Genomic DNA, 22,095 nt, shown 5'->3' on the forward strand with positions numbered 1-22,095 from the left:
CCCATGGTTAGGACTCCTTAATTCATCTCTTCCTTTTTTAATTATATACGTCTGTTCTCTGGATCGGTATATTTAATGCCTCGCTCTTCCTCATTCTCTCACACTCCTTCTCTCTCTCTCGCTCTCTCTCTCAATTCAGTATTTAAATTGCTGTATCATATCGTACATTTTATGCAACCAGGTTATTGTCATTTTTGTTCTTTTTCCTAAAACGTTTCTAGTTGTTTTCACTTGAATTTGGTTGGTTTCTATATAAAAATTAAAGGTGTAAAAACATCTGATGATTTATCTTTTGTGTGTGTGTGTGTGTGTGTGTGTGTGCGCGCGCACAATTGTTTTTGTTTTTCTTTCCCCCTAAAAGTTTTCTATTTGTTGTTGTTGTTGTTGTTTTTTTTTTAGATGAATTTGTCCACTTGAAATATCTGACATGATTTATCTTTGTTTTATTATTTTTTTATTTCATTCATCCTAACAGGGATGTGTAGACTTTTTATATCCGCTATTAGACGAAAGCGGAAGCCGGAAGTTAAGCACACCCGTCTTCCTGTTTCTACAGTGGCATTGTGGGATATCAGCCATGAGAGTCCTCCGAGCTTGACTGAAGAAAATGGCAAGCAACATCGAACAGATTTTTCGTGATTTTGTAATGAGTAAAATAAAAGAAATAGAAGATGAAAGCCAGGATAAAAGGTAACTTGAACTTTTTTTTGCGCTAGGAATATAAATTGGCGATCTCGCGTGTTGTGTTTTCATCTAGCATTAGTTACTAACGCAACCGCTAACGAACTGATTTTGAGGCCTGCTTCAGGACCAAACTAACCGGCTACATGAAGTCACAGCGTTATGGCTGTGCTGAAGTTAAACAGTGATGCTGTGGCGGAAAAATCAACAGTCTACACGTTAGTGAATGGTTTAAACAGATATTGTTGTGTACAGAGTAATAATGCTATTATATAAGGGTAATTTGGCTGTCCTGACCCACAGCTAGCCGGAGTTTACCGACAGTTCATGACTCACTGCGTGTTTTTGTTGACTGTTTTTGTTTACATTGGCTGAATTTGCATGAATGATACGTCTGCAAGCTTAACAGACACCACCTACATTTCTGTCTAGATCATTAGCAGCAGTGTTTTTTTCAACTCTTTCCAGGAGAAAGTAGGTAACGCATGCCTCAGAAGTCGCCACATGACGTCACCGAGTAAATCCATCGTCACTGAACCGCCATGATAATGTTACACGAAGAAGGGAGATTTGTTATAAACATGTAGAATAATACAGTATAACTTATAAATTACCATTATAACCATTGTGTTATTCCTTACACAACACACTGGTATTAATAATAATATTATTATTAATAATAATATTAATATTATTATTCCTTTAATAATAATAATAATTTCTAATACCTTACATTTATAGAGCGCTTTTCTAGACACTCAAAGTGCTTTACATTGTGTGAAGGGACGCTCCTCAACCACCACCAGTGAGTAGCATCCACCTGGATGATGTGACAGCAGCCATAGTGCTCCAGAACGCCCAGCACACACCAGCTATTAGCTATGGAGATTATTAGGGGATCATGATAGATAAGGGCTCATGGGGGAATTTTGTCAGGGTTATACCCCTACCCTTTTATGAGAAGTGAACTGGGACTTTTAATGACCGTAGAGGGTCAGGACCTCGGTTTAATGGCTCATCCGAAAGACAGTGCTGTTTTTACAGTATAGTGTCCCCGTAGGTGAGCGCCCCCTGCTGGCCTCCCTAATACCACTTCCAGCAGCAACCTTAGTTTTCCCCAGGAGATCTCCCATCCAGGTACTGGCCAGGATCAACCCTGCTTAGCTTCAGTGGGAAAGCAGGCGAGTACTGCAGGGAGATATGGCTCTGGTATATATAATATACTTCAGTATACTTCATCTTTTGCTATTTACTATTTAAAAAAATTCAAAAGCAAGTGATGTTTTCATCTAAGTTGAGAATTTAACTTGCGCAGAAAATTGGAATGTCGTATAAAACTGCGAATAAAGCACCGTTTTCAACCCATGTTCAAGAGAACAAAATTGTCACAGAGTATCAAAACGAACGGCAGTTGGTGCAATCGGGGAAGCCACTATGGCTCTTTTTTCCAATATAATAAATGATTTGCGCTTCAGAGCGTGCAGAAGAAACGCTATTGTAATACGTGGATGGAAATGTAGCGATAGGCATGAATTAGACAGTTCTGGATGGAATAAATCACTTTATTACTTTAAATAGCACTAAGAAGAAAGTTTGAAGTGAAAACCGATGAAGTGCTTGCTAAGACAGACAGTAGCTATGTTTCCATTCACATTTTAATGCAAGTTTTGGGATATCACCTAAAAAATGCTGGATGGAAACACCAGATGTGAATAAAATCTACAAAATGTACATGAAATACTTCTGCTCAAATTAGGCAGATTTTTTTTTTTTCATTTGATAAGAAGACGTGCACATAAACTATCATTGACACCTTCAAAAGAAACACATTTACTGAATAAATTCCTCGGTGCGCATCAAAAAAAGTCATGTCTCATGTGATTGGATAATTGGCTCGGAAAAGCAGACCGATCTAGTTGCGCAGCATCTCAAATGTTGTTCTTTGAAATTCTGAAATGCCTGAGCCAAAGTCTATCTTCAAAATGATTTGGTATAATTACCTCGCAAAACTGTCTCACACGATCCTGTTCCAAAATATCAGGAATCTGCAAATTTCTCGTGTATATGCTCGAATTTATGAATTAAAACTAAACTCTGTTACCAAAAATTGTTCAGTCATGGTTTGAGGATCATGACTGAGAGTTCCGGGTGTTGACTTGGGGTCCAAATTCCCCAGATCTCAATCCGATCGAACATCTATAGGATGTGCTTGACAAATAAGTCCGTTCCATGGAGACCCCATCTCGCAACTTACATGACTTAAAGGATCTGCTGCTAACGTCTTGGTGCCAGATACCACAGCACACCTTCAGATGTCTTGTGGAGTCCATGCCTCCACTGTGTCTCTGTTTTGGCAGCACAAGGGGGACCTACAATATTAGGCAGGTGGTTTTAATGTTATGGCTAATCAGTGTATTTTACTTTCCCACCAGACAAATTCATAATAAAAGTAAAATAAATATCCGCTGACTGTCACTGAAATTCTCCAATGCTAAATAAATTTTGGGACTGGCTCTTAGTTTGTACCGTGTAGAATCAAAGAATTCACTCTTTTTGGGAATGAACAAAAAGCAGGATGAACACTATGTTTGCAAATACGTATCAAGAGCAAGGTTTATTAGGAGGTTAAAGATGCAGAGATGTTCCATCGGCTTATCGGTATAAGCAGAAATAATATTAAATCACTGTTAAAATACAGATAATATCTTTTTAATGTTGTTTAAGAACTACATATATGAACACAGTATAGTGTGCAAAAAGCAAACACACAGATCGGATGAAATAGTGATCTGAAATGGTAAGATGGTCAGAATGGTGTGTGTTCTGCATGTTTGTTTCCCTGAGAGGTTTGAGACTAACTGCACAACAGAACACAGAGAACACAGTTTGCTCTTGCCTATTCATTTACAATGCTTAGTAACATATCATTGAGGAAGAGGTTTAAAAACTGCTGTATTTTATTATTTTTTCTTTTCCCCAGCCATACAGACCAGGTGGAATCTAATAATGGGGAGTCGCACTCTGACTTGGGGACAGGAATAAATAACGAAGCACCTCAGGTTGACGCATCGAGCATAGCCACAGGTGGGTCAGTCTTCTCTTCTATGGATGACAGACAGAAACTCTGATGATAAAACGAATATTTATCTTTCCATTTCCCTTTTTCAGATAAAGTCTCAAAAGCTACATCCCAAGGCAGCAATGGCAAAGAGGAATTTATTACTAAACACAAGAAATCTAAAAAGCACAAAAAACACAAAAGCAAAAAGAAGAAGAAGAAGCATAAGGAAGTAAAGGAGAGCAGCTCAGAGTCAGAGTCTGGCGGAGAAACAAAAGAAAGGTATTTACACACTGATCATCGCTACGAATCATACCACCGTTTAGTCTGCCAAAAATACTAGTCTGTCAAACATCTTTTACATGGAGCTTCCATGATATCCACGCTTAATATCCAAGCAGTTCTTATGAAAATTTACCTTACTTACAGTAATGTTAAATTTTACTTAAGAAAATGAAAATATATTGTAATAAAATGGTAATGGAGGTCTGATATCGTACAAACCTTTAAACAATTTTAAACTTTGTGCTATGGGACTTTGTTTTTTGAATACCGAAACCCTCAGTTTGGTAAATTAAATTTTGAATTGGTTACTGTTTTTGTAGTGTAAAGAAGAAGAAGAGAAAGAAAAAGAAGAAACATAAACATGGGGAAAAAGGAAAAAAGCTTGATTCACAGTCTGGTAGCTCTTCCGAATCTGAGTCCGAGTCTGAAATGAAACCTTTGGGTGAAGCTGCTAAAACCTCAACTGGGAACATGCCTCAAGATTTACCTGACATTATTCCTAAGCTTGAGACTGCTTCTGACGAACACGAAAAACATAAAAAAGCCAAAAGGAGCTCTAGTCGGTCAAGGACATCACGACAAGACAAGAGTTTGAGAAGGCAGCGCTCCCGTTCCAGCTCAGGCAAACAGAAAGCAAGGCATAGATCCAGGTCCCAGTCACCGAGGCGATCTCCGAGCTCAAGATCAAAGTCACTATCAAGGAAAAGTCAGAGAAAACTGTCTACACAGAAAAGATGGAGAAGTAGATCCAGGTCGCGTTCAAGATCACAACGACGTAACAAACGTTCCAGATCTCATTCAGCCAGAAGAGGCAGACGCTCACGATCCAGGTCGCGTTCTAGACAGAATAGATCAGGGTCTAATGTAAGGAAGAGCAGGAGAACTCGGACAAAAAGTAGATCTCGTTCACATCATTCCAGGCGGTCCAGGTCTCAGAGAAGAGACGGGAATTCTATGTCAAGTTCCCGGTCAAAATCGAGATCTTTTTCAAGCGATCAGCATCCTGAGAGTGAGAAACAAAAGAGCAGTACGGCTGCAGAAATCAAGCATGACAATAGCTCTCTGAACCAAAATGTAAAGGAAGCAGAAATTGGAGACAAAGAAGAAATTCAGACTATGCCATTGAGTCCGTCTGCCAATTTTATTAAAGATGGCATTCTAAATGATGGGCCAGTTATTAGACTTGCTGGCTCATGGAAACCAATTCCTTTCTTGGATGCAGGTGTATCTGTTTCTGGCTCCTCTGAGACCAACCCTACAGTGAAGTGTATTACACCCACCATGCCTTTGGATATGAACGACGTTTCGGCATATAGCTCAGGTGGGTCTAGGGACCTCCACAGCACTGAAAATAAAGAAGAAATTACTAGTGTTGAACTGAACAACTCCCAAATATGTAAACAGAAGTCCATATCACCAAACCAAAGGCACTCAAAATCACTTTCAAGAAAAAGATCAACATCCAATTCTCCTTTTAAACGAAGGAAGTCCAGATCATCCTCCAGGAACAGCAGGAAGTCTCCTTTGCAAAGGAAAAGATCCAAGTCCAGAAAACGGACTAGGCGTTCTAAATCCAAGTCTCTCAAAAGGAAAAGGTCAAAGTCCCATTCGCCAGGGCGCCGGAGGAGGTCTAGAACCTCGGATAGAAACCGATCAAAATCTAGACACAGGTCTCGCTCCAAACCAAGAAGGTCTCGGTCTGGCTCGTGCCGGAAAAGAGGTGGTTTCAGGAACCGAATGTTTAGTCAGCGGGACCGGTGGAAGCGAGAACCGAGCCATTCTCCTGTAGTCATCCTGCGGAAGAAGAGGTCGACCTCTCGAACTCGCCGTAGCGCTAGCAAGACACCTCCACGCCTTACTGAGCTCGGTACAGTGACCTTTTCTTTATTTCCATTAAAGATATCATCAGTAATCATGTTTTGTCATTGTTTTAAGTGGTATGCTTTTCATTTAGTGAGTTGCAGAGAAAGAATATGGCAAATAAGACATAGGTACACCATGACCATGGGAATATACAGTGAGGGGAAAAAGGTATTTGATCCCCTGCTGATTTTGTACATTTGCCCACTGACAAAGAAATGATCAGTCTATAATTTAAATGGTAGGTTTATTTGAGCAGTGAGAGACAGAATAACAACAAAAAAATCCAGAAAAACACATGTCAAAAATGCTATAAATTGATTTGCATTTTAATGAGGGAAATAAGTATTTGACCCCCTCTCAATCAGAAAGATTTCTGGCTCCCAGGTGTCTTTTATACAGGTAACGAGCTGAGATTAGGAGCACACTCTTAAAGGGAGTGCTCCTAATCTCAGCTCGTTACCTGTATAAAAGACACTTGTCCACAGAAGCAATCAATCAATCAGATTCCAAACTCTCCACCATGGCCAAGACCAAAGAGCTCTCCAAGGATGTCAGGGACAAGATTGTAGACCTACACAAGTCTGGAATGATCTTGGACCATTGCCAAGCAGCTTGGTGAGAAGGTGACAACAGTTGGTGCGATTATTTGCAAATGGAAGAAACACAAAAGAACTGTCAATCTCCCTTGGCCTGGGGTTCCACGCAAGATCTCACCTCGTGGAGTTGCAATGATCATGAGAACAGTGAGGAATCAGCCCAGAACTACATGGGAGGATCTTGTCCATGATCTCAAGGCAGCTGGGACCATAGTCACCAAGAAAACAATTGGTAACACACTACACTGTGAAGGACTGAAATCCTGCATTGCCCGCAAGGTCCCCTGCTCAAGAAAGCACATATACATGCCCGTCTGAAGTTTGCCAATGAACATCTGGATGATTCAGAGGACAACTGGGTGAAAGTGTTGTGGTCAGATGAGACAAAAATGGAGCTCTTTGGCATCAACTCAACTCGCTGTGTTTGGAGGAAGAGGAATGCTGCCTATGACCCCAAGAACACCATCCCCACCGTCAAACATGGGGGTGGAAACATGCTTTGGGGGTGTTTTTCTGCTAAGGGGACAGGACAACTTCACCGCATCAAAGGGACGATGGACGGGGCCATGTACCGTCAAATCTTGGGTGAGAACCTCCTTCCCTCAGACAGGGCTTTGAAAATGGGTGGTGGTTGGGTATTCTAGCATGACAATGACCCAATACTCACGGCCAAGGCAACAAAGGAGTGGCTCAAGAAGAAGCATATTAAGGTCCTGGAGTGGCCTAGCCAGTCTCCAGACCTTAATCCCATAGAAAATCTGTGGAGGGAGCTGAAGGTTCAAGTTGCCAAATGTCAGCCTCGAAACCTTAATGACTTGGAGAAGATCTGCAAAGAGGAGTGGGACAAAATCCCTCCTGAGATGTGTGCAAACCTGGTGGGGTGGCCAACTACAAGAAACGTCTGACCTCTGTGATTGCCAACAAGGGTTTTGCCACCAAGTACTAAGTCATGTTTTGCAGAGGGGTCAAATACTTATTTCCCTAATTAAAATGCAAATCAATTTATAACATTTTTGACATGCGTTTTTCTGGATTTTTTTGTTGTTATTCTGTCTCTCACTGTTCAAATAAATCTACCATTAAAATTATAGAATGATCATTTCTTTGTCAGTGGGCAAACGTACAAAATCAGCAGGGGATCAAATACTTTTTTCCCTCACTGTAGCGATTCTTCATTGATCCAGAAAAGATCTATAGCAGCTAATCAGTTATGTTTATGATGTATTGATTGTCTTAAAATCTTTGGTGGCATTGAAGGCATCTGACATTAATTAAATAATAATAAAAATGATTGAGTGATTTTTATTAAGAAGGAAGCTTTCATTTTAGTGGCATTATATTAAAATATAAACTAACCATTTGGGTACTTGTGCCTTAAGCATGTTTTTATTATATGGATCATCATACTTTGTTTTAAGGTGCACGTTCTTTGACAGTAATATGACGCATCAGAACCATGCAATTTGGCACACCTAGATTATTTTATTTTGATTTCCGGAACATTTCTCACTCCTGTGCCATGCTCTCCAAAAACATGAATGAATAATGAATGCTGAGTCATGTTGCTTTAAATATCACCACATTTGTATGGTTTCAAAATATGCACTATATGGCCAATGGTTTTGTGGACACCTGACTATCACACCCATATGTGGTTCTTTCCCAAACTGTTATCACAAAGTTTGAAGCACACAAAAGTGTGTAAATGGCACACTTATATAGCACTTTTATCCAAAGCGCTTTACACTGGTTCTCATTCACCCATTCACACACACTCGCACATCAATGGTAGCAGAGCTGCCATGCAAGGCGCGTACTTGCCATCGGGAGCAACTTGGGTTTCAGTGTCTTGCCCAAGGACACTTCGGCATGTGGATTCATGCGGGCCGGGAATCGAACCGCCAACCCTACGATTAATGGACAACCCTCTCTACCACCTGATCCACAGCCGCCCCTTTTGTATGTTGTAGCTTTACAATTTCCCTTCACTGAAACTAAGAGACTCAAACCTGTTCCAGCGTGACAATGCCCCTGTGCTGCACAAAGCATGCGCCATGAAAACATGGTGTGCCACGTTTGGAGTGGAAGTACTCGAGTGTCCTGCGCAGAGCCCTGACCTCAACCCCAGTGAACACCTTTGAGATGAAGTGGAAACACCGACTGCACCCCAGACCTCCTCACCTGACATCAGTACCTGACCTCACTAACGCTCTTCTAGATGAATAAACATGCATCCCCACAGCTATGCTCCAAAATCTAGTGGAAAGCCTTCTAAAGAAGAGCGGAGATTATTGTAATAGGAAAGGGGACTAGATCTGGAATGAGATGTTCGGAAAGCACCTATGGATGCGATGATCAGGAGTCCACATACTTTTGTCCATATTGTAATGTTGTGAGATTTCACAGTAGAGTTTAGCAGAGATTAGAGTTTATCTAATAATAATAATAATAATAATAATAATAATAATATATTAGTTTCACATTTCTTTTGTAATGTTTCACCTAACCATTTTTCCCCTTACAGATAAAGAACAGTTGCTTGAAATTGCCAAGGCTAATGCTGCAGCTATGTGTGCTAAAGCTGGTATGCCAATTCCAGAGAGTCTGAGGCCAAAAACCATCCTTCAGCTTCCCTTGCCAGCCCCAAATCCCACACAATTGCCCTTACCCCTGCCCCTACCTGTTAATCTCCCCATGGGAATACAAGGGATGTCAAACATGACCATGAATGCTGCTATGGCTAGCATGACTGCTGCCACCATGACCGCAGCTTTATCTGGCATGAACGCACTCGCTGCCATGCCACAGCTGGCCCCCTTGCCCACAATAACCAACAAGCCTCCACCCTCAGCCACACCAAATCTGAATCTGGTCACTATCGAAGAAGCAAAAAAAAAATTGGCAAAGCAAGCAAACAGCTACAGCATCAAGGAGCTCACAGAAGTATGGGTTTTTGTTCAAAATACAGCGTGTCCCAAAAGTCTCCGTACATAGGGGACTATGTTTGCCAGCACCACGTTGGTTGTGCCTTCGTCAGTAGGTATTGGTGGGCATCCGCTTCTCGGTTGGTCCGCTACACTTCCAGTCTTTTTGAATTTGTTAACAAGTTTGGCAACAATGTCGTGTGCATCACGTTTCCTGTTAAAGTCCATCGGAACCTTGCGACAGCTTCCCGATCCAGCCGTGAGAGTGATTTCAATACGTCCTTTTGTCAAAGGCATTCTTAACGTTTGTCTGAAAACAATAGTAGTACTATTATAAACAAAGTAAATTTTAACTTCCAAAATGAAGTACATTTTGGAAGACTATTTGGTAAAAAGCGTTAATTTCCCCTATGCATGGAGACTTTTGGGACACCCTGTAGTTTCTGTTTTTCCATATTTTATTGCAAATACAACACACATTAAAAAAAATTAAAACACATAACTCTGTCATGATTCTCCTCAGAAATGCAAGAAGATTGCGGAGAGTAAAGAGGAGATGGCTGTTGCAAAGCCACATGTTTCAGATGATGATGATGATGACCGGCCCTTTGGAGGAGTTGCCCTTAAGGAGAATAAGGGCATTACGTTCAGTCTCAGTGTATGTATGATTTAATACCTTTGGTGCATTTTTTTTCTTTTTTCTTTTTTTCTTTTCTTTTCCTGTTTTTTTTTTTGCCTTTATTTCGTCAATAAATAATGACCTCCACCGTATCCCACCCTGATTTCTGATATCAGATTCAGTGGTTTTTGTGTAACACCCAGCTGCATTCTCTGTAATAGTGGTGGAAATGGAAATGTACTCAACATCATGAATGGTTGAAGATGGACTGTTAGAGACGTTCATTTATTTAATAATTGTTTAGGTTTGGTCTTCCATTTCAATGATGCAGACAGTTGTTCTTCAACCACTCATGTTGTTGAATCTGTTTTTTTTTTTTTTTTTCCCCTCCTAATTTAGCAGTAACCTCCCTCCCCTTCCTGTGCCACCATGTCCCTCCCCCTCCTTCAGAACCCCTCTGTGAAGCCAGCAGTCAGGTCAGAGGCTGCTTTTGCCAAGGAGTTCCCAGTGTCTTCAGGTTCACAGCACCGCAGAAAGGAGGAAGACGGAGTGTATGGAGAATGGATGCCTGTGGATAAAAAGACTGAAAAAGCAGGGGATCCATCAGTATCTGCGGGGGCTGAGGAACAGAGCAAAGCCAACGACAGTGTCTTTCCTGAGGCACCCTCGCAGGTCAGTTCTCCCTAATTTAGGCTTCTGTGTGTCTTTTTAACAGTGACTAAACGTAATCTAATTATTGACCTTATTCCGAATAAGACAATATTGTGATTAAGGTGTTTACATGAGTCGCTTTTAGAATATTCCTTTCATGTTCGCGTTTTACATGTTATAGAACATAGATCGATAAACGGCACACGTCATTACGTCCCCACGCCACGCTGTCCGACGTTCCCTCCAGAATTTCACTTATTGATGTGCAGTTGGTCTTCGTTATGGTACCGTATACAGTTTTAGGTGTTTTTATTTTTAATTTTTACGAACGCTTCAACTGCAGTTCATTTTTTGTCGTGTTGTATGTGCAAATAGACGACTGCTTGAAGCCTTGGGCTGCGTCCCAAACCGCATACTTACTTACTATATAGCAGCTGAGAAACATGTATTTCACCTACTATATAGCAGGTAAGTACGTGGTTTCGGACGCAGCCGTGTTCTGTTGTTTGCTGTAAAACGGTGGAGCACTGCCATGTGTACGTGTCCTGTCGCACAATGCGGTGAAAACTCCCACACGACGTTAATAGTGTGATTAAAGTGTGTACATGTCTATAATACATGTCAATAATGCGACTTAAACAGGAATACTCCATGTCTTAATTCGATTTGTGTTTCCTTCGAGTATGACTTTAATCAGATTAAGGTAATAAAAATAGCTGTTTACATGGTAGTTTCTTAATCAGAGTATTGTCTTAATCGGGTTAAAATTGGATTATTGTTGTCCGTGTAAACGTACTGATTGATGCAAGTTCTGAGTAATCCTTTCTTTTTTTTTTCTTTCTTCCTGGATGTCTTTAGCCAGTGGACATCACACTTGCAATTAGTGAAAGGGCGGTGGCACAGAAGAGATTGGCAGAGAATCCCTTTGACATCAATGCCATGTGTATGCTTAATCGTGCACAGGAGCAGGTAAGCTTGACATAAATATATCACAAATAAATCATAAATTCATTGATCGATAATCTATGAGAATTATGATGACTCATGAAAATTATATAACAGGTTCTAACAAGAGCAAAGAAGGCTAAGTTAAATAAGTATAAGTATGTGTATAGTCTATAGTTAAAAACATTCGTTGAGTTGGCATTCAAATCCTCTCTGGAACAATATTTCAGAGTATAGGGGTTATGAAAGGAAAACATCATCCACCAGCTGATGCTTGGGTTTAACCGGGGTTATCAGGAGATCAGAGTTCCGCCGTGCCTGAAACATTCAGAGCTTTAAACATAAGGAGCAGAACCTTGTAGTAAATGCAGAACTGAATAGGCAGTTAGTGTAGCTTGAATAAGACGGGTAATGAACACTGAGCTTCTTTTGTGGTAAGGATGTGGGCTGCTGCAATCTAAACAAGCTGGAACTCTTAAAGACTTGTGAGCAAGCAACAGCTCTATTATTTAGCATCGCAGAATAATGTTCAAGGTTCAGGGTGAAAGCAGCAACCTTATTCCAGCTGGGCCTAGTACCTTACCTACCTGTATCCAGGTTAACATTCAACCTTGAAAGGTTAGCAAGATAAATGTTTGTATATTTATGAATCTTGATATTAACTGTGAGTTGCCCTTATCACATTATCTCTTGGTCCTGTTCACTTGTTTAAACATGATTTCTCCAAGTGGGCCTGCAATTCAGCAACATTCAGCCGGATTGACCGCATCCCTTGGCTTATTCCAAGGGGTGCACGTTAGATTAGTGAAATAGGATCAAAAGTTTTTATTTATTTATTTGAATACCCTAAGCTCATCCTCATTATCAAGAAAAGCTTTACCAGAAGGTTATTTATACAAATTAAGGTAAATAAATTGAGACAAATTGGCATTATGCCAGTTTTATCAGACTTCTGCTGATGAAAAGCCTGTTCACATCCCAACCGTGTCACAGCCATCCATGGCCACAAGGCAAGAGATCATAACTGGCCATGCTCTCTGTGAGGGACAGATGGCATACGCTCCGTTACTTCTCAGTCAGAGTAAAGCTTTCCAATCGCAGGCATCTGTAAGCTCATGTATGCAGAAGAGGGTAGATAGCACTTTCCTCCGAATGTGTTATGATGCCCTGTGACATGTGAGCAGTAGTTAAAAAAGATGCGGAAGTTGGCTTCATGTGTCTCAGAGAAAGCGCGTGTTAACCTTCACCCTCCCCGGGTGATAGTTGTCGTGTTTCTCTTCAAATTGGGGAGAAAATGGCAGAAAAATATACGTTTTTATTCACCCAGTCTTTTCCACACTGTTAACTTGAATTGGGCCAAACTGACTTTGTGGGACACTGTACAGTAGTTTTTAGGCTCTGAAGAATGTCCAGTTATTCTAACAAATAACAGTCCGTCAAATCAGATCTAACCGAGGCAAAAACATATCTAACCTAACTGCATTTTCATGCCTGTTCAGTACAATCTCACGGTCAATACTCATGGTCACAAAATGCAGCACTCGAGTCCACCAGTTCTAGAACAGAAACATATTCCCAATCTGAGTCAAGCAGTGGGACTTGACTCGTTTTCTTCAAACAACTCAAATGATTTATTTTCATTTAATGGGTTGTATATTTACAGGTGGATGCTTGGGCGCAGTCCAACACAATCCCAGGTCTATTCACTGGTTCTACAGGTGCTCAAGTGCTCTCATCTGAAGAGCTGTCCAACAGTGGCCCACAGGCTTGGATTAAGAAGGTAAAGTCATGACCTAGTGCCAGAATTTAGATCAGGGAACTAGTGTTTTGTTTAAAAGTGCTTACTTTCCGATTTATTGTGCTTAAGACAGCCTTTCCCCCCCTGAGTCCAGTAGATACGCATCCTTCATTGCTGCCCCAGCACACTTGGGAAACATTTAATACCTTTTCCACCGACACATTGCTGGTTCTGGTGCCAGGGCTGTTGCTGCTTCAATACCCAACTCTAATATAAAAATATTTTTGATGTCTGATTTGTTAGCATTGGAACGCACAACTTCTTCCAACGAAGTAATTAAATTGGATATGTATATTATACAGTGGTGTTTGAAAGTTTGTTAACCCTTTAGAATTTTCTATATATCTGCATAAATATGACTTAAAACATCATAGGATTTTCCTAATCATATCATAAGAAGTCCTCAGAGTAGATAAAGAAAACCCAGTTAAACAAATCAGACAAAAATATTATACTTTTTATTGAGGAAAATGATCCAATATTACATATCTGCGAGTGGCAAAGGTAGGTGAACCTTTCAGTATCTGGTGTGACCCCCTTGTGCAGCAATAACTGCTAACTAAATGTTTCTGGTAACTGTTGATCAGTCCTGCACGTCGGCTTGGAGGAAATTTTTTGTGAGAGAGGCCTTTAGTTGATTAGAAGTTACCCTGGGTTGCTTTGTAACCCCGTGGACTATTACACGTCTTGCTCTTGGAGTGATCTTTGTTGGTCGACCACTCTTGGGGAGGGTAACAATGTCTTGAATTCCCTCCATTTGTACACAGTCTGTCTGACTGTGGATTGGTGGAGTCCAAACTCTTTAGAGATGGTTTTGTAAACTTTTCTGGCCTGATGAGCTTCAGCAACTGTTTTTCTGAGGTCCTCAGAAGCTTCCTTTGTTCATGCCATGATACACTTCCACAAACACGTGTTGTGAAGATCAGGCTCTGATAGATCCCTGATCTTTAAATACAATAAGGTGCTCACTCATAATTGATCATCATCCCAGTGATTGAAAACACCTGACTCTAATTTCACCTTCAAATTAACTGCTCATCCTAGAGGTTCACATGCTTTTGCCACTCACAGATATGTAAAATTGGATCATTTCCCTCAACAAATAAATGGCCGAGTATAATATTTTTGTCTTATTAGTTTAATTGGGTTCTCTTTGTCTACTTTTAGGGCTTGTGTGAAAATCTGATGTTTTAGGTCATATTTATTCAGGTATATAGAACATTTCAAAGGGTTCACAAACTTTCAAGCACCACTGTATTTCTTTTTGTGGAGTGGGTACACCTTTCCACCAGGGTCATGCAGATTTTTTTTTGTCTGTGTGTGTGACATTCTGTTGTAGCAGGTGCATTGCAAGAGGGGCATCACATCTCAGTGATTGACTATAGACTACTTAGTAAGTTTTCTTTGAAAGATGGGAGGAAGGAAGAGCACCTGAAGTAAGTCACCTGGAGCAATCCTGTTGAATGAGATTGAAAACTCAAAGTTGATTATATGAAAGAGAAGGGAGTGAACTTCCAGCTGTAGTGGAAGGTAGGAAATCCTGGTAATAGGAAAGCTATATAATAGACATTAGCACTATGAACCAGGAATTATGCGGTGACCAAGATGTCAAATCAAACCTATTTATATCTAAAAACTTCACCCAGGAGGCTTTTCTTAATGTTCCCAAGTAGGCCAAGCTCCTCACTGCTTCACCAAGGTTATAAATGAAATCCAGTTATTTGTGAAAGCTAATTATTTATACCAGGAAAAATACATCCTGGATCAGAAATTAAATGATAATTCATTTAAAATTTTAGAATTCAATCAAATTTTGTAATTAGTTTTAGAAACAGATTTGGACTGTGTTTGTGTAGAAATAACATTCCCTGCCAGTGTCATAGCATTGACACAACTGGAGAGAAAGAGAGAGCAGTCTGTTTCATTAGTGGTATAGTTCTGGCATGGCCAGTTTCACTTAGTCACAAACTTAGACTGTAATTATTAGCTCCTTTTTAAAAAAAAAAAAAAAAATGGCAGGTCCTTAAAAAAAAAATGTGTGTACATATGCAGTGTTGCTTTCTATAGCATTTGATCGACACTTCATTTGAAAGGGGGATCTGCAAAACATTGTTTAAGTAGGTGATCTATAAACAAACTGGACAAAATTTGATCTAATCATGCTGACAATGACCATCATGTGAAGGTTTTTTTTTTCTTCTCTTCTTTTTTTTTTTTTTTTTTTTTTTTTTTTTTTTTGTCCTTCTCCTTTTTTTCTTTTTTTGGTTAACAGTGCAATTTATGTAGCATTTATCATCCATTGTCAGTATCTCAGTTTCTGGGTTCAAGGATTTTCACAAGGTGTTTCACTATTTACTATTTTTCCCTGCTGGTGGGGTTTGGGGTGGGGCGGGCAGGGGCGGAAGAGGGGTGGGGGTTCACAGTGTGCCCTGTGAACTCTCACCACTCTATATGGAAACTTGTTGCAGGGTCAGTCCTTGTAGCTGCCTTGTTGCCATGGTCACTGTCAGGCCCCTTCTATTCACGTCAGATGCACAGCCGATGATGAGGGCCTAGGTACGTACGTCATACAGCACCCATATTTCTATTCATGTGGATTTGTCTCCACTCTAATGAAAACGTTTCTGCCTGTGTGTGTTTCAACTGAACTGGTGGGGTGGTAAGGTTGGTTTTGATTCCTCTGTCACAGGAAACGATGACATTTTAAATATATTTATGATTTATGTAGCATGATAATTATAGTCTCTTGTTTAATTTTTTTGTATTATGCTTATACAGTTAGGACCTGGTAGGATAAAAAAATTTACTTTAAAATATAGCTGCTTTTTCAGATCATTCTTGAAATTCTTAATCTAGATGTAAGGGTTTTTTATTATTATTTGTGATTTTGCTGATATCTTTAGGTAAACCCATGGATACAGAAGATAGCTAGTAAGTTGAGTAGTCCTTAGTTTCAGTGCAGCTCAAGTCCATTTTTGATCTGTGACCTCTTACTATTTCCTTTGTGCTTCTTTCTTTCCCTGTTTTTTCTCTCTTTTTCTCTCTCTGTCTCTCCACTCCTTCCCTCCATCTTCTGCCCATATCTGTATGCTTTTCATCCAGGACCAATTCCTGCGTGCTGCCCCAGTCTCGGGAGGTATGGGAGAGTTTCTGATGAAAAAGATGGGTTGGCGTGCTGGAGAAGGCCTCGGCAAACACAGAGAAGGCACAGTGGAACCCATTGTAATAGACTTCAAAACCGACCGCAAGGGTGAGGCTTTCTAACCGTGTATTATACACTTTTACAAGGCGGTTATTCCTAACATCTAATAATGCATTGGATTTGGTTTGTCCATGTAGGTCTGGTAGCAGAGGGGGAGAAGACCCAGAAATCTGGCAATCTGGTCATGATGAAGGATCTTTTAGGTAGGTGTCTTTTTGAAAATATTTGCTGTAAACATTTAATGCAAAAATGATTAGGAAACAGTAGCGTTAAAAATAAAATACAATTTAATTTATGTAAGTTCAGAAGGCACAGATAGACAGATTGTATAGTGTGTGTATTTGATTGGTTAATGCTACTTAAAATAAAATTTGCCATCAATCAAGTAAAAGGTATGGTGGGTGTCTTTGTTTACTGACTGAATCACAAGTTGTACATGTGTTTGTACGGTACATATTGCAGTAATAAATTGTCCTATTAACCATAGCACACCAATCTTGAGATACTCTGTCCATAATTTTGTAGACACCGGGCCATCACACCCATATGTGCTTCTTCCCCAAACTGTTGTCACAAAGCTGGAAGCACACAAATGTCTAGAATGTCTTTGTATGTTGTAGCTGTACAGTTGGTCTTAACTGCAACTAAGAGGCCCAAACCTCTTCCAGCGTGACAATGCCCCTGTGCTACACAAAGCAGCGTCCATAAAGACATGGTTTGCCAAGGTTGGAATGGAAGAACTCGAGTGTCCTGCACAGATCCCTGACCTCAACCCTACTGAACACCTTTGAAATGAACTGGAACACCGACTGCACACCAGGCCTCCTCACCTATCAGTGCCTGACCTCACAAATGCTCTTGTAGCTGAATGAACACAAATCCCTACAGCCACGCCCTAAAATTTAGTGGAAAGCCTTCCAAGAAGAGCAAAGGCAATCAACTCCATATTAATGGCCATAGCATTGGAATGGGATGTTCAACATGCACATATGGGTGTGATTGTCAGGTGTCTACATGTAGTGTATCTAAATACAAAGCACACAATCCATCTGACTGTGGACTGGTGGAGTCCAAACTCATTAAGAGATGGTTTTATAACCTTTTCCAGCCTGATGAGCATCAGCAGCTCTTTTTCTGAGGTCCTCAAAAATCTCCTTTGTTCATACCATGATACACTTCCACAAACGTGTCACGGTCTTGTTGTCTACTTATAGAACTTGTGTGAAAATCTGATGATGATTTATAGTGTTGTGAAACAGTATTTGCCCTCATCCTGATTTCTTCTGTTTTTGTGTACATCTCATAATTAATTGTTTCAGAAATGTCAAAATACTCCAAGATAAAATGAAGGCAACCTGGGTAAACACAAAATACAGTTTTTTAAAATAATAATTTTATTTATTGACACAAAAAAGTTATCCAATACCAAATGGGCCTGTGTGAGAATGTGTTTGCCCACATAGTTACTAATTCCCTAAATCTACGAAATTGCATTCATATTGGAGTTCAGCTAGACTGGATGCAACCAGGCCTGACTGCTGCAAACCCTGTTCAATCATATCAACACTTTTTCCAAAAAGAACTCAGAACTGATGAGGAAGAAGGTTATTGAAATACATCAGTCTGGGAAGGGTTACAAAGCTATTTCAAAGGCTCTGGCCGAAAAAAAACACGTATAGTGTGTTTACTCAGGTTGTCTTTGTTTTATGTTGTACTTCATTTGAAGATCTAAAACTAGTATGGCATATACACAAAAACAGAAGAAATCAGGATAGGGCGAATACTTTTCCACAGCACTGTAGGTCATATTTATGCAGAAATATAGAAAATTCTAAAGGATTCACAAAGTTCAAGCAGCGCCGTATTAGCAGCTTGATGTACGTGGACAAAAGTTGTATTAAAAATTAAATTATATTCCTTTCTGTTTGCTTTGGTTCCTGATCTTGACATTATTTTACACAGGGAAGCACCCAGTGTCTGCTCTAATGGAGTTGTGTAATAAGAAAAAATGGCCACAGCCTGAGTTTGTCATGGTGCTCCACAGTGGTCCTGATCACCGGAAGAATTTTCTCTTTAAGGTTAGTGCACAGTATACAGCTGTGTGTCTGTCTATCTGTGTGTGTGTGTGTGTGTGTGTGTGTGTGTGTGTGTGTGTGTGTGTGTGTGTGTGTGTGTGTGTGTGTGAGAGATTGGTAAATGGAAAGAATGAAATTAGTATTTTAATAAATGTTTTCTTCCAGTCAAATGAATTAAAATTGGCAGGGGGGGGCGGATCTCCGCAGACATAGTGCGCCAGAATGCCCACCACACACCAACTATTAGTGGAGAGAAGAGAGTGATGTAGCCAATTCAGAGATGGAGATTATTAAAGGGCCATGATAAGGGCCAATGGGGGAATTTCGCCAGGACACCAGGGTTATACCGTGGTGTGAGTGAGTGACAGTTTTGTGGGTGGAAACGCCTTGTTGGTAAGAGAGGTCAGAGGATAATGGCCAGATTGGTTTGAGCTGCTAGGAAGGATATAGTAACTCATATAATCACTGTTTACAACCGTGGTGAGCAGAAAAGTATCTCTGAATGCACAACACACCAAAACCTTGAAGTGGATGAGCTACAACAGCAGAAAACCACATCAGGGTCCACTCCTGTCAGCCAAGAACAAGAATCTGAGGCTATCATTGGCACAGGCTCACCCAAACTGGACAGTTGGAGACTGGATGAGCAGGTGTTTATTTTTTATAATCTTCAGCTGTCCAGTTTCAATGAGCCATCCAATATGTCCACTGTAGTCTCAGATTCCTGCCCTTGGCTGACTAGGAAAAAAAACTGATGTGGTTTTCTGCTGTTGTAGCCCATCCACCTCAAGGTTTTGTCATGGTGTGCATTCTGAGATGCTTTTCTGCTCACCACGGTCCAGTGGTTTCCAGGGAATTTGAAGCAGAAGAAGCCTTTATAATTCTTTACATTACAGTACAGTGAAATTATTTTCTTCACATGTCCCAGTCTGTTTAAAAGTTTGTGAAGGGTCCCCCCCCAGCCACCACACAAATATCTAGGTCACCCCTTCACTCTAGAGATGGTTGGTATCTTTGATAAGGACTCTCTGATAGGAAAGCGTTCAGTCTTGCTTGCATCCCCTTTTTGAAGTGTCTTTTTCCAAGCTTTCGAATGCTTCAGAAGCCTGTTTGAAATCAGGCTCGACTCTTTCAAGCCTTTAGTGTGTAATTTACTGTAATTAACTGTAATTTACACCATCAACAGGTTTACATTTGATTGAATGTTTGGTTCAATAGAAACGTTGCGAATGTGTTAATTTTTCTTGCCCATCTACTTTCAGGTAGTAGTGAATGGATGTGATTACCAACCCCAGACAGCCAGCCCCAATAAAAAGCATGCCAAGGCCATGGCGGCTACAGTAGCTCTCCAGGCTATGGGGGAGATCGCAGGGGACAGCGTGCATTCAGGACCTCAGTTCACAGCAGCCACTAGCACCTGATTAGCACAGCAACACACTAATCATTTCTCATTTGACTTGCCTGCTGGATATCCGTTCCGAGTCCTTTTTCTTTTCAATTTTTTTTTTTTTTTGTTATCCCTGATTTCAAGTTTCCTTCTTTCCTAAACACATCCTCACAGAACTGGACCTGTCCAAGGTTGAAAAATCAGTAAGTTTAATGGTACATGTTTGAGCTGAAGTGTAAGCCATTCGCTTGGCCTTAAAGCTTAGCCAAAAGTCATTACTGATTTAGTAGACGGTACAATGGTAATAATTCACAGCGCTGAACTTTTTTCCACATTTTGTTATGTTACAGCAAATTTATAAAAAAAATATTTTTTTTTTTGTTTTTTTAAAAAAATGAACCTTTTTTTTGTTTGTTTTTTATTTGTAATAAATTTGCATAGATTCCAAACAAACTTCTTTCACGTTGTCATTATGGGGTATTGTTTGTAGAATTTTGAGGAAAATAATGAATTTAATCCATTTTGGAATAAGGCTGTAACATAAAATGTGGGAAAAGTGAAGCGCTGTGAATACTTTCCGGATGCACTGTACCATTTTTAGGCTTCACAGAGACCTTTTTTTATTTTTATTTTCGGTAACCCAAAGTTTTTGTTCTCTACTTGTAAGCTGTACTATAGGCTTAATTGTTAAATGATCTATGTTGATGCGCTCCCGTTACTCTGGATTCGATGTTTTATACATGATTTAGATTTAGGTTAAATCTATAATTTTTTTTTTTTTTTTTTTTTTTTTTTTTTAATAAATGTCTTCATTATGAAGAATTTGCTGGTGTGGTGTAGTGTTGCCTTGGTCTACGTATGTGCATATCATACATATGATGTAATTTGGTCCACTCCCGTTAATAAGGTGTTTTGGGTTGTGGACATGTGGAATGTTTTATTTGATAAAATGTAATACATTTGTTGTCTCCAAAAAACATTGTGAATGACTGACTGTATTAGATGATCACCGTATTGGGTGAGTGTAATGTGTCTGTGTGTGAAATGACTGATTATTAATTAGTGTCTCTTTGTCAAGAGTTTACAATCACAATATTTTTTTTTTTTTTTTTTTTTTTTAAACATATAAAATGTTTTATTTTTGTGTGACTATTACATGCTTTGTAATCAGGCTAAAATAAAGTGTCTTAGACAGCTGTTTTATATTATACCTATTTTACACTGCTGAAAATTGAGCTCTACATTGTAATGTAATGTTTTCGGGATGATCACTTCCTCCTGAAGAGAATAACAAGGCATTTAAGACCTGACGAAGACATTCTGATATGAGAAATGTTCAGAAATATACAGCACTAATCTAATAAGGGTAAGAATTCTGAATTAGGAACGGCCATCTTGCAGTCCTTGTGGAATCTCAAATGTTAAATATTAAACATAAGCATTATTTAGCATTATATACAGACCTGCAAACTCATGAGGTGAGGGGGTGTTTGTGATTTTAACATGTAAATGAAGTATTCTGGTGCACTTTGACAAAAAAATAAAGGGAAAAGACAACCTGCTATTCTTTGCAATGAAGGAAAAAAAACCCCAAACATTTATTGACACAATTTCATCATAAAAGTTTTTTTAGGCTAATCTCAGCTGCATCTGTCAACTTAAAATAATCCACCAGAGCTGGTGTTTCGGTCTAAAGCAAGAAGTCCAGCGCACTTGCTGATCGGAAAATACTAGGGACGTCCTCTGCCCCACAAAAGATTAAAAAAATTTTTTTTTTATATATATATATTAATCTGTTTTCTGTAGTGTAGCAGTAATAAACTATCACAATGCATTTGGTTTTATACGTGTAACTCGTAGTCAAAGTTAGTGACTTTTGATTGTTTTTCTTTATAAAAATGTAAAAATATTAAAATCAGAGATTTTAAAACCCATATTCACTGTAGTTCCTAGCATTAATAAATATCATGCAATTGGTTTCACACTCAAGAGTCAAAAAGTTATTACATTT

The 22,095-nt window shown here is 39.6% G+C and overlaps 1 protein-coding gene across 8 annotated transcripts; it reads left to right on the top strand.

Moving 5' to 3' along the window:
• The first annotated feature begins 533 nt into the window (after positions 1 to 533).
• On the top strand, positions 534 to 21,646 carry LOC108258904 (SON DNA and RNA binding protein). 8 transcript variants are annotated; one of them, XM_017457901.3, is made up of 13 exons: positions 534 to 690; positions 3,662 to 3,765; positions 3,850 to 4,021; positions 4,345 to 5,891; positions 9,008 to 9,426; positions 9,931 to 10,065; positions 10,477 to 10,698; positions 11,536 to 11,646; positions 13,286 to 13,402; positions 16,523 to 16,670; positions 16,760 to 16,825; positions 18,585 to 18,700; positions 19,960 to 21,646. In XM_017457901.3, the coding sequence occupies exons 1-13, from the start codon at positions 608 to 610 to the stop codon at positions 20,116 to 20,118; spliced, it is 3,399 nt and encodes a 1,132-aa protein (XP_017313390.1). In that variant the 5' UTR covers positions 534 to 607; the 3' UTR covers positions 20,119 to 21,646. The 8 variants fall into 8 exon arrangements, 4 of the variants coding, with proteins under 4 accessions (XP_017313390.1, XP_017313393.1, XP_017313391.1 ...); XR_006981115.2 differs by lacking the exons at positions 16,760 to 16,825; positions 18,585 to 18,700; positions 19,960 to 21,646 and adding exons at positions 15,889 to 15,976; positions 16,324 to 16,351 and having other exon boundaries at positions 16,523 to 16,660; XR_001810767.3 differs by lacking the exons at positions 16,760 to 16,825; positions 18,585 to 18,700; positions 19,960 to 21,646 and adding an exon at positions 14,760 to 14,856 and having other exon boundaries at positions 15,889 to 16,664.
• The last annotated feature ends 449 nt before the right edge of the window (positions 21,647 to 22,095 follow it).

Source organism: Ictalurus punctatus, chromosome 26 (genome assembly GCF_001660625.3).
Source record: "Ictalurus punctatus breed USDA103 chromosome 26, Coco_2.0, whole genome shotgun sequence".
In the NCBI taxonomy this organism is placed as follows: Eukaryota; Metazoa; Chordata; class Actinopteri; order Siluriformes; family Ictaluridae; genus Ictalurus; species Ictalurus punctatus.

Excerpts from the sequence above, each read along its gene's own strand:
- LOC108258904 (XM_017457901.3), top strand. The coding sequence starts at position 608 with ATGGCAAGCAACATCGAACAGATTTTTCGTGATTTTGTAATGAGTAAA. Across the intron at positions 5,892-9,007 it reads TCCACGCCTTACTGAGCTCG|ATAAAGAACAGTTGCTTGAA; the intron begins GTACAGTGACCT and ends TTCCCCTTACAG. Across the intron at positions 10,699-11,535 it reads TTCCTGAGGCACCCTCGCAG|CCAGTGGACATCACACTTGC; the intron begins GTCAGTTCTCCC and ends GGATGTCTTTAG.